The 13,242-nt window shown below is 33.7% G+C and overlaps 1 protein-coding gene across 4 annotated transcripts in view; it reads left to right on the top strand.

Annotated features, from left to right (window-relative positions):
• EDEM3 (ER degradation enhancing alpha-mannosidase like protein 3) overlaps positions 1-13,242 on the top strand; it is an 85,973-nt gene that overhangs the window by 27,654 nt on the left and 45,077 nt on the right. For all 4 annotated transcript variants that reach the window (XM_082401466.1, XM_082401467.1, XM_082401468.1 and 1 more), the window contains 2 exons: positions 1,570-1,675; positions 12,128-12,225. In XM_082401466.1, the coding sequence (XP_082257592.1) occupies positions 1,570-1,675; positions 12,128-12,225 (204 nt within the window). The remainder of the gene's footprint in view (positions 1-1,569; positions 1,676-12,127; positions 12,226-13,242) is intronic.

Genomic DNA, 13,242 nt, shown 5'->3' on the forward strand with positions numbered 1-13,242 from the left:
GTTTAATTTTTGTTCTATAACTTGCTGACTGATATTTTCCCTTCATTTACAAAAACGTCATTTTTGCATACTTTCTAATTTAATTTGGCCTACAGACTCTGAGATACTGATGCATTTACACGTGAGGAAAGTGAGGTTCAAAGATATTTGACTAAAGGGTGAATGAGTGGAACCAGAATTAGAATCCATGCCTTTCTGAATTCAAAGCCCAACCTTTTTTCACTGGGTTATTTTATATTTTAAAACTGTGATTTTTCTTTAACTTCTTGAATGTACAGTGATTTATTATGAGAGAAGCAACCTAATGCAATTGACAGAGACTCAAGCTAATACAGGGCTGGTAAACTACAGTCTGAGGTGAAATCCAGCCACTGCCTGTTTTTGTAAATAAAGTTTTATTGGAACACAGCCATGCTCATTTATTTATTTTTGTCTACAACTGTATTTGTGCTACAGTGGCAGAGTTGAGTAATTGTGACAGTGACTGAATGGCCCATAACGCCTAAAGTATTTACTGTCTGGCCCCTGTCGGAAAAAAGTTTGTTGACTTTTTGGTCTAATATATTGCTATATAAAGAGATCTGAATTCTCATTAGTTGTCTTATAATTCAGTTTTAAACTTCTGTTAAATCTTTGATTTCACTGGGCCTCTTTCCTTAACTATAAGATAGGAATAGGGAAATGTAATCTTTATGAAACTTTCCAGCTCTGAAATTATACCATTAAGTAAAGTTGCAATCTGCTTTGTTTAAAAAATTCAGCATAAATAGTCAAGAATTAAGACTATTTTACACCCTATTCTTCAATCTGCAGAGTGACAAATTGGTTTAATGATTTCTTTTTTAGAAGTACTTCTGAAATGCTGAGTAGATTCATGCTCTGACATTAATTTTAACTTAGAAACTCTTTTGTACATGTTCTTTGCTTTTATTTTGTAACATATTTTCATCCAAAGCCAAGAATTTGACCAGAAATAATTTTAATTTAGTGTCTAAGGGACAAAAATAAATGAAAAAAGAAGAGAAAAATGTTATTATAAGGTTATAATTTTGGTATTGTCAAATGAATACTAGTTGATTTACTTACTCTTCACTAACGAAGTTGCTGGCTGTTGAAAATGTAGGATTTGAAATGTCTATTCTGTTTCAAAGATGGCATGCCAACTTTGAAATTCTCTTCCAGTTTTGTAAATTAGAGTATCTAAGGAGATTTTCACTTTGCATTTAAAAGATAGAAATATTTTAATAAGTTAATTTAATTATGCCAGCTCTTTTTACTTGAATAATACATGTGTGTGAATGCAGACCTGTACTACAAGAGTAGATGAATAAGGATGGTCTCAAAGTGAGATCATTGGCACTAAATAGCATCTTTTTAACTAAACTCAATTGGCTGAAAGAGCCAGTATTTTTGACTTGTAAGGAAATTTAATGTATGTTATAAGTGACTATCTTTGGAATTTTACTTAATCCTTAAAATATACTATGGGCCTTTGATTTTTGTTTCTTTGTTTCCTGTTTGCCAAAGATATGCAATTCTTCAAGTATGCTTTTCTTTTTTTTATTATAGGAATATGCAAGAAAAGCTCTTGATTTTCTCTGGGAGAAAAGACAGCGAAGTAGTAATTTAGTGGGCGTGACTATAAATATTCATACTGGAGATTGGGTACGAAAAGGTATGTAAGTTGGGCTTTTCAAATTAAGCCTTGACATCCTCAAAATGGTTGGGAAATAAAGGATTTTTATTTGTTAAAATAGTCTTTACGACAGTATAAAGCATAGTTTCTTACAAGATTGCTAGAATTTTAACCAGTGTAGCCAAATTTTCTTCCTTGGTACCAAATAATAGCATGCTTATTCTAGATGGCTTAGTGTCCTATTTCATGCCTTATAGCATTATAGATGAAACAATAGAGCTAATTTCTTTGAAGATTAGAGGATCAGAATACCTCAGCCATCTCATATCAAGGTGTAATTAAGTGAAAATCTGTATTTAATATTATCACCAACCCTTATGGGTTTTTTTCCTACCTCCAGAAATAGTATATAGCATGGTAGCTAAGAGCATAGACCCTGGATCCATATTGTTGGAATTGAAGCCATGTGATCTTGGGCAAATTATTTAACCTCTGTGTGCCTCTGTATCTTTATCTGTAAAATGAGGATAATAGTACTTACGTGATAGAGTTATTATGATTTTGTTTTTTTTTTTTTATAATCTTTATTGGAGTATAGTTGATTTACAATGTTGTGTTAGTTTCTGTTATACAGTAAAGTGAATCAGTTAGAATTATGATTAAATGAGTTAATGTAAAGAACTTATAACTGCCTGGCATATGCTACACTTACTATGAAGTAAGTGCTCACTAATGTGATGTTAGTTCCTTTGATTAATAATTTCACTCTTGGGAAACTAGCCTGAGGAAACAATATAAAAGGTAGAAAATCATTTGTTCCCAAAGATGTTTATCACATAAAATTATTTGTAGTAGTGGAAAACTTGGAAACAATCTAAGTGATCAACAGTAAAGAATAACATCAGTGTTTGAGAATTATTTCGCATCAGTGTTGAAATAGTAAGTTTTTAAATTGAATTGGATCAGGGGACAAAGCATATAACAATGTTTTATGAACAAACAGGATGTAAGATCATATAAAAAATATTTTATCTTTATAAGAGACCCCTATAAAACAGGCATAGACAAATGGAAATATACTAGACTATTCCTAATGAGATTTGATTGTCTAAGTTATACATTTCTCTGTTTTCCTAAAGGCTTATGTTATATATAAAATAAAAAATAACTGCGTATATTTAAATGAATGAAAATGATATAAATATTAATTTGAACATATTAAAATAAGATTATTGCCTCTATTCACTATTGTCTAAAATTTTTCAAAGTGTTATCTAAATGGTCCCTTCCTGAAACTGATCTGAATCCTGGCTTCAGAATTTTTCAATTTCTTTTCTTAATTCTTATTTCACTCTCCTCATTGGCCCATGCATGGCCTATTTTATTTAGTCATTTTTAATAATGTAGTAAACCACCCACAGACGGACCATCCATTATAAAAGCAACTAACTTTATAACATACTACTTCTGCATATGGTCCTTGACTCTCCATACCTCTGTAATCTCATACCTCTGTCTCTAACTGAAATAACCATCATTCTGATCTTGTATTGATCATTCCCTTGCTTTCGTTTTTGTACCGTTTTATTGCATCTATATGTATTCCTTAAAAATACATTTTTTGTTTTTAACTTATAAAAGGGCATCATGTCGTATGAGACCTTTTGAGACTTTTCACTTAAAATTATATTGCTAAAATTCTTGCACATTGTTGCATGTAGTTCTTTCTTTTTTGACTGCTGCATAATATTTTATTGTGTGAATAAACCATTATTTATGAGCATTTAGGTTGTTTCTACGATTTTACTCTTGTGAACCCTAGTGCCGTGAATATTTTTGTTTCTTCTGTTATACATGTATAAAAGTTTCTTTTGTCTGTATATCTAGGAGTAGAATTTTTAGGTCATAGGATAAGTTAAAGTTCAACTTCAAGAGATATGTCAAATTGTTTTCTAAAGTTGTTTCACCACTTTACACTTTCACCTGCAACATAAAAGAGATCCTGTGGCTCAGCATCCTCTCCCAACACTTTGCGTTGTCAGACTCAAAGATTTTGCCAATCAAATGGGTGTACAGATGATTTCCCATAGTGGTTAGATTTGTATTTCTTTGATCACCAATGATGTTGAACACTTCTTCGTATTTATTGGCTATATATGTTTCCTTTTTTTTTTTTTTAATGTGGATGTTCTTGTATTTTGTCCATTTTCTATTGGGTTACTTGTGCTTTTAAAAAAATATTATTGATATTATATGATACTTATGATCTATATGATACCTATCCTTTGAAATTTATTAAGGTTATCTTTTTGCCCTAGAACATGGTCAGCTTTCACTTGTGCTTAAGAAAAAATATATATATTTTCTAATTGTTGGTTATAAAATTCTATATATGTCAGTTTGCTCAGTTAATAATGTTGTGCAGGTCCTTGCTGATTTTCTGTTTGCTTGACATATCAAGAATTAAAGAAGGTGGGTAAAATTTCTGGCAATGACTGTGGACCTATTAGTATCTCCTTGTAGTTGTATTTTTGCTTTATATATTGGGTGCATTCATTTAAAATTGCTGTCTCTTCTTAGTTGAACCTTTCATCATTATGTAGTGACCATCTCTGATAATACTGTGTTAAAGTCTATTTAATATGTTGGTAGTGCAGCTACATTGGCTTTATTTTGCTTAATATTTGCCTGATAAGTCTTTTTCTGTCCTTTTACTTTCAATTTTTGCAGGTGCTCATGCCATAAGTGTACCTTCTGTAAAATTTATAGATTTTACAGATTTACTGACAAAAATCCATTTGTCAGTCTTTGTCTTTTAATTGGTGAATTTAGTCCATTTATGTTTATTGGTATTTTTAATATATTTGGGTTTATATATACTATCTTATTATTTCAGTGTGTCTCACCTTTTCTGTTTCCTTTTAATCCTTTTGTTTTTAATTGAAAGCTATATTTACCTCCTAGTGAGACATGAACTTTAGCATGCTCTCCCATCCTTTTGTTTCCCTCTGTTCCAACCCTCATCCTCTGTTATGTTGATATCATATAGATATTTAGTTCTTTTTGATTATGAATGTTTTCTCTTTTTTCTTTTGGTCTTAGTGCTGCCCCCCTCCCTCTTTCTTTAAAGATAATAAACTTTAACAAGGTATTTTGTCGCCTGTACTTTGTATATTTCTTGCAACATCTCTTAGATTTGCCTCTCTTCTTATATAAGTATTTGTCCCAACTGTTTTCAGTAGCTTTTAATAGCTTCTGAGGCCTTACATGTCTAACAATAATTTTATTATGCTTTCATATTTGAGAGACGGTTTGGCTGTAAATAATTTTCTGTTCAAGTTCTTTTCTTTCAAGTCTTTGAAAATATAACTCTATTGTTTTCTTACATCCTGTTAAAAAATCTGTTATTCTGATTTTTATGCCCTTATTTGTGATCTCCTTTTTCTCTGGAAAATTAAGAATATCAATGACAAAGAGAAATTTCTGAAAATGTCACAATAATTTTATGTGTAGAATTTTCTTTATCTCTCCTTTTGGTATTCTATGAGCCCTTTCAATTTAAAATCTGTGTTTTTAATTGCTGAAAGTTGATCTTTTTTAAGAAGTTATTTTATCTCTTTCATTTTTATTTATCTCTTTTTGCAATTCCTTTTATTACGTGCAGTCTTGTAGTTTGCTAATTTGTTCCTCAGCTGTATCCTAGATGCTATGTATGCCGTCTATTATGGAATTTTGTTATATTTTTATTCCATAATTTCTTCTCAATTAAAAATTTATTTTCTTCTCCTTTTGTGTTGCTAATATCTTCCCTATCTCTTTAGTGTGTTTATGAGACTAATTTTAAATTCTTGGTTTGCTTGTTCTAATATTTTCTTCCTCTGATAAACTCCTACTCCAGTACTTTCTTCTTCTTTTTAAAAAGTCATGCATCTTAAATGTTTTTGTCCTATAAGTTCATGTTCACTTGTCACCTACTTTGTGGGGAGGTCAAATTCCAATCCCTGTCAGCCCCAGTTATCTTAGGGATGAATTCTAAGAAGTTTTTAAAAATACCAATGCCTGGACGCCTAGAGATTCTGATTTGATTGGCCTGGAGTGTGTCCTGAGTATAGGGATTTCTAAGATTGTAATTGTAATTATAATTTAGATTGTGATTCACCAGCCTTAAGAGTTTGGAGGGGAAAGGGTGGGGAAGAGAATGTCTAAAATTAGTTCCCACCTCTTTTTGAGTTCAGTTCCTCACACAGGACTTCTGTGGTGCCCTGATTTTATTCCTGAGGCTACCTGGGGCATAGATCTGAGTTGTAGCAGGTATGGGAGGAGACTTTGTATCTTAAGGCAGTGGTAGGAGAGAAGCAAGAGCAAAGCTCCAGCAGTTTTTCTACTGTTTGATCCTTCCATAGCTATGCCTGGCTGCCTTCTGCTCCAGAAAAAAGCCCTCCCCCTCCATCCCCCACCAAGTTCTTACAGTTTTCTTCTTGTTATTTTCTTTCTTTGGTCCTCTATGATGATCTTGGAGGAAAGAGCCAGCAGTTGTGCTAGCTTCAGCAATTAGAACTGTCACCTCCAAACAGCAGCAGTGTTGTTTTCGTATCTATTATAACTGTAAAGATTGATGTCTAAGTGATTAAGGATCCAGTAATTGCATAATAATACCTGCTAGTGCTTCCTCTTTGAAGTTCCTCATTAAGAAAATAAGCTTTAAAAATATTCTTAAAACTAGTATCTCCTGCTTTTATTTATTTATTTTTTTTTGTTTTTTTTCATGTAATGTCTGAAACATTTATATTAACATATTTCCATACATATTTCCATACAAATACAAATATAAGATTTTTAGAAATTTCATGTAATGTCTGAAACATTTATATTAACATATTTCCATACATATTTCCATACAAATACAAATATAAGATTTTTAGAAATTTCATGTAATGTCTGAAACATTTATATTAACATATTTCCATACATATTTCCATACAAATACAAATATAAGATTTTTAGAAATTTCATGTAATGTCTGAAACATTTATATTAACATATTTCCATACAAATAACCCAATGAAAGTTTAGTATTAGTTGTTTTGTTTGTTTTTTTATACTGCGGGTTCTTATTAGGCATCAGTTTTATACACATCAGTGTATACATGTCAATCCCAATCGCCCAATTCAGCACACCACCATCCCCACCCCACCGCAGTTTTCCCCCCTTGGTGTCCATATGTCCATTCTCTACATCTGTGTCTCAACTTCTGCCCTGCAAACTGGCTCATCTGTACCATTTTTCTAGGTTCCGCATACATGCATTAATATACGATATTTGTTTTTCTCTTTCTGACTTACTTCACTCTGTATGACAGTCTCTAGATCCATCCACGTCTCAACAAATGACTCAATTTCGTTCCTTTTTATGGCTGAGTAATATTCCATTGTATATATGTACCACAACTTCTTTATCCATTCGTCTGTCGATGGGCATTTAGGTTGCTTCCATGACCTGGCTATTGTAAATAGTGCTGCAATGAACATTGGGGTGCATGTGTCTTTTTGAATTACGGTTTTCTCTGGGTATATGCCCAGTAGTGGGATTGCTGGGTCATTTGGTAATTCTATTTTTAGTTTTTTAAGGAACCTCCATATTGTTCTCCATAGTGGCTGTATCAATTTACATTCCCACCAACAGTGCAAGAGGTTTCCCTTTTCACCACACCCTCTCCAGCATTTGTTGTTTGTAGATTTTCTGATGATGCCCATTCTAACAGGAGTGAGGTGATACCTCATTGTAGTTTTGATTTGCATTTCTCTAATAATTAGTGATGTTGAGCATCTTTTCATGTGCTTCGTGACCGTCTGTATGTCTTCTTTGGAGAAATGTCTATTTAGGTCTTCTGCCCATTTTTGGATTGGGGTGTTTGTTTCTTTGATATTGAGCTGAATGAGCTGTTTATATATTTTGGAGATTAATCCTTTGTCCGTTGATTCATTTGCAAATATTTTCTCCCATTCTGAGGGTTGTCTTTTCATCTTGTTTATGGTTTCCTTTGCTGTGCAAAAGCTTTGAAGTTTCATTAGGTCCCACTTGTTTATTTTTGTTTTTATTTCCATTACTCTAGGAGGTGGATCAAAAAAGATCTTGCTGTGATTTATGTCAAAGAGTGTTCTTCCTATGTTTTCCTCTAAGAGTTTTATAGTGTCCAGTCTTATATTTAGGTCTCTAATCCATTTTGAATTTATTTTTGTGTATGGTGTTAGGGAGTATTCTAATTTCATTCTTTTACATGTAGCTGTCCAGTTTTCCCAGCACCACTTATTGAAGAGACTGTCTTTTCTCCATTGTCTATCTTTGCCTCCTTTGTCATAGATTAGTTGACCATAGGTGCGTGGGTTAATCTCTGGGCTTTCTATCTTGTTCCATTGATCTATGTTTCTGTTTTTGTGCCAGTACCATATTGTCTTGATTACTGTAGCTTTGTAGTATAGTCTGAAGTCAGGGAGTCTGATTCCTCCAGCTCCATTTTTTTCCCTCAAGACTGCTTTGGCTATTTGGGGTCTTTTGTGTCTCCATACAAATTTTAAGATGATTTGTTCTAGCTCCGTAAAAAATGCCATTGGTAATTTGATTGGGATTGCATTGAATCCGTAGATTGCTTTGGGTAGTATACTCATTTTCACAATGTTGATTCTTCCAATCCAAGAACATGGTATATCTCTCCCTCTGTTGGTATCATCTTTAATTTCTTTCTTCAGTGTCTTATAGTTTTCTGCATACAGGTCTTTTGTCTCCCTAGGTAGGTTTATTCCTAGGTATTTTATTCTTTTTGTTGCAGTGGTAAATGGGAGTGTTTCCATAATTTCTCTTTCAGATTTTTCATCATTAGTGTATAGGAATGCAAGAGATTTCTGTGCATTAATTTTGTATCCTGCAACTTTACCATATTCATTAATTAGCTCTAGCAGTTTTCTGGTGGCAGTTTTAGGATTCTCTATGTATAGTATCATGTCATCCGCAAACAGTGACAGTTTTACTTCTTCTTTTCCAATTTGTATTCCTTTTATTTCTTTTTCTTCTCTGATTGCCGTGGCTAGGACTTCCAAAACTATGTTGAATAATAGTGGTGAGAGTGGACATCCTTGTCTCGTTCCTGATCTTAGAGGAAATGCTTTCAGTTTTTCACCATTGAGAATGATGTTTGCTGTGGGTTTGTCATATATGGCCTTTATTATGTTGAGGTAGGTTCCCTCTATGCCCACTTTCTGGAGAGTTTTTATCAGAAATGGGTGTTGAATTTTGTCAAAAGCTTTTTCTGCATCTATTGAGATGATCATATGGTTTTTATTCTTCAGTTTGTTAATATGGTGTATCACATTGATTGATTTGCGTATATTGAAGAATCCTTGCATCCCTGGGATAAATCCCACTTGATCGTGGTGTATGATCCTTTTAATGTGTTGTTGGATTCTGTTTGCTAGTATTTTGTTGAGGATTTTTGCATCTATATTCATCAGTGATATTGGTCTGTAATTTTCTTTTTTTGTAGTGTCTTTGTCTGGTTTTGGTATCAGGGTGATGGTGGCCTCATAGAATGAGTTTGGGAGTGTTCCTTCCTCTGCAATTTTTTGGAAGAGTTTGAGAAGGATGGGTGTTAGCTCGTCTCTAAATGTTTGATAGAATTCACCTGTGAAGCCATCTGGTCCTGGACTTTTGTTTGTTGGAAGATTTTTAATCACAGTTTCAATTTCATTACTTGTGATTGGTCTGTTCATATTTTCTGTTTCTTCCTGGTTCAGTCTTGGAAGGTTATACCTTTCTAAGAATTTGTCCATTTCTTCCAGGTTGTCCATTTTATTGGCATAAAGTTGCTTGTAGTAGTCTCTTAGGATGCTTTGTATTTCTGCGGTGTCTGTTGTAACTTCTCCTTTTTCATTTCTGATTTTATTGATTTGAGTCCTCTCCCTCTTTTTCTTGATGAGTCTGGCTAATGGCTTATCAATTTTGTTTATCTTCTCAAAGAACCAACTTTTAGTTTTATTGATCTTTGCTATTGTTTTCTTTGTTTCTATTTCATTTATTTCTGCTCTGATCTTTATGATTTCTTTCCTTCTGCTAACTTTGGGTTTTGTTTGTTCTTCTTTCTCTAGTTTCTTTAGGTGTAAGGTTAGATTGTTTACTTGAGACTTTTCTTGTTTCTTTAGGTAGGCTTGTATAGCTATAAACTTCCCTCTTAGAACCGCTTTTGCTGCATCCCATAGGTTTTGGGTCGTCGTGTTTTCATTGTCATTTGTCTCTAGGTATTTTTTGATTTCCTCTTTGATTTCTTCAGTGATCTCTTGGTTATTTAGTAATGTATTGTTTAGCCTCCATGTGTTTGTCCTTTTTACGTTTTTTTCTCTGTAATTCATTTCTAATCTCATAGCATTGTGGTCAGAAAAGATGCTTGATATGATTTCAATTTTCTTAAATTTACTGAGGCTTGATTTGTGACCCAAGATGTGATCTATCTTGGAGAATGTTCCGTGCACACTTGAGAAGAACGTGTAATCTGCTGTTTTTGGATGGAATGTCCTATATATATCAATTAAATCTATCTGGTCTATTGTGTCATTTAAAGCTTGTGTTTCCTTATTTATTTTCATTTTGGATGATCTGTCCATTGGTGTAAGTGAGGTGTTAAAGTCCCCCACTATTATTGTGTTACTGTCGATTTCCTCTTTTATAGCTGTTAGCAGTTGCCTTATGTATTGAGGTGCCCCTATGTTGGGTGCATATATATTTATAATTGTTATATCTTCTTCTTGGATTGATCCCTGGATCATTATGTAGTGTCCTTCCTTGTCTCTTGTAACATTCTTTATTTTAAAGTCTATTTTATCTGATATGTGTATAGCTACTCCAGCTTTCTTTTGATTTCCATTTGCATGGAATATCTTTTTCCATCCCCTCACTTTCAGTCTCTATGTGTCCCTAGGTCTAAAGTGGGTCTCTTGTAGACAGCATATATATGGGTCTTGTTTTTGTATCCATTCAGCCAGTCTGTGTCTTTTGGTTGGGGCATTTAATCCATTCACGTTTAAGGTAATTATCGATATGTATGTTCCTATGACCATTTTCTTAATTGTTTTGGGTTTGTTTTTGTAGGTCCTCTTCTTCTCTTGTGTTTCCCACTTAGAGAAGTTCCTTTAGCATTTGTTGTAGAGCTGGTTTGGTGGTGCTGAATTCTCTTAGCTTTTGCTTGTCTGTAAAGCTTTTGATTTCTCCATCAAATCTAAATGAGATCCTTGCCGGGTAGAATAATCTTGGTTGTAGGTTCTTCCCTTTCATCACTTTAAGTATATCATGCCACTCCCTTCTGGCTTGCAGAGTTTCTGCTGAGAAATCAGCTGTTAACCTTATGGGAGTTCCCTTGTATGTTATTTGTCGTTTTTCCCTTGCTGCTTTCAATAATTTTTCTTTGTCTTTAATTTTTGCCAGTTTGATTACTATGTGTCTCGGCGTGTTTCTCCTTGGGTTTATTCTGTATGGGACTCTCTGCGCTTCCTGGACTTGGGTGGCTATTTCCTTTCCCATGTTAGGGAAGTTTTCGACTATAATCTCTTCAAATATTTTCTCTGGTCCTTTCTCTCTCTCTTCTCCTTCTGGGACCCCTATAATGCGAATGTTGTTGCGTTTAATGTTGTCCCAGAGGTCTCTTAGGCTGTCTTCATTTCTTTTCATTCTTTTTTCTTTAGTCTGTTCCGCAGCAGTGAATTCCATCATTCTGTCTTCCAGGTCACTTATCCGTTCTTCTGCCTCAGTTATTCTGCTATTGATTCCTTCTAGTGTAGTTTTCATTTCAGTTATTGTATTGGTCATCTCTGTTTGTTTGTTCTTTAATTCTTCTAGGTCTTTGTTAATCATTTCTTGCATCTTCTCAATCTTTGCCTCCATTCTTATTCCAAGGTCCTGGATCATCTTCACTATCATTATTCTGAATTCTTTTTCTGGAAGGTTGCCTATCTCCACTTCATTTAGTTGTTTTTCTGGGGTTTTTTCTTGTTCCTTCATCTGGTACATAGCCCTCTGCCTTTTCATCTTCTCTATCTTTCTGTTACTGTGGTTTTTGGTCCACAGGCTGCAGGATTATAGTTTTTCTTGCTTCTGTTGTCTGCCCTCTGGTGGTTGCGGCTATCTAAGAGGCTTGATGGGAGGCTCTGGTGGTGGGTAGAGCTGACTGTTGCTGTCTCTCCTGCTTTTAAATAAGACTTTAAAATAAGACTTCTGTAGCCAATTTTACAAAGCAAGATTTTTTTTTAACATACAATCTATTATCAACAAAGGAACTATTATTCATATAGTAAGGTTAATATTTCTGTAAATGTGTAATTTTTACTTTCAACAATTTTGTGTTTAGACTAATGTTTCATTCTTCGTGTACTAGTACCTTTACTGTATTCTATGAAGAATTTTTAAGACTTGTTTAATAAAAAAATCACATTTATATGTATTTTCCATAGATAGTGGAGTTGGAGCAGGGATTGATTCATATTATGAATATCTGTTGAAAGCCTATGTCTTGCTTGGAGATGACAGCTTTCTGGAAAGATTTAATACAGTAAGTTGTTCCAATTTTGTATTAAGTTTAGAGCCAATTTAATTTGCCAGATTTTGATAGAAACTCAATCATCTAGGTGACATTCTGAAAAATTATTTTTAAATGTGTAGTAGTTTTTTGGTCAGTATTCCCTGATGATGTTGGACAGGGACAGGGTAAACACTACATACATTTCAAAAACTAGTTTACAAAGTAGTTTTATTTTCATCTATCGTCAGAAGTTTTCAGGATTTTCCAGTGAGTAATAAAATATGTAGATTTGAGTTTTACCTAATCTTTTATACAAGGAAGAGAATTTATTGAAATCCAAAGCTTTCTCCTTTGGATTCTAATTCTTTTTAGAATAGTTTGGAAGTTTGGCCTAGTCCTTGACCACACCAAGTGTGCAGGGCTTTGGAGACTTGAACAAACCAGTGAGTATTCATTTCAAAAGCAGGTCTGTAAGTCTTAAGTGTGGATCAGACTCACAGGCATGTTTTTAGGGGAGAAGGGAGAGATTATTGAACCCTATTGGATCGCCTTTGTCTGTAATTAAAGCAAATTGAAATTAACTATAGTAAACTCATCAGCTGTGTCAGTACATTCTTTTCAAAATAATTTACCATTTCTTTGCCCACCCGTGAGTTCACCCACATTACTGTGAGATAGTACAATATAGTGGTTAAAAGTATCCGAGTTCTCCTGTGTGGGTTTAAATCCTGGTTGTGCCACTGGTTTTGTGGCTTTGGGCAAGTAACTTAGCTATTTTCCTCTATTCCTTATCTGCAGAATGGGAATGCTAGTACTATTTATTGGGAGGATTAAATGAGCTAATGCATATGAAGTGATTAGAACAGTGCTTTAAGATCTATCAGGTACTCAATAATAGTTAATAAATAATAGATGAGTTAGGGAAAGAACCTAGTAAAAGTCCTAATAAGTCATCACTGAATACTTTTAGAAACACTATTACATATATCATTTAATATATCATTTATTAGATTATAACAAGACTTTCTTGAGGTGCATGAGGACAGA

The sequence above is a fragment of the Balaenoptera borealis genome, assembly GCF_965194805.1.
Source record: "Balaenoptera borealis genome assembly, chromosome: 1".
Lineage (NCBI taxonomy): Eukaryota > Metazoa > Chordata > Mammalia > Artiodactyla > Balaenopteridae > Balaenoptera > Balaenoptera borealis.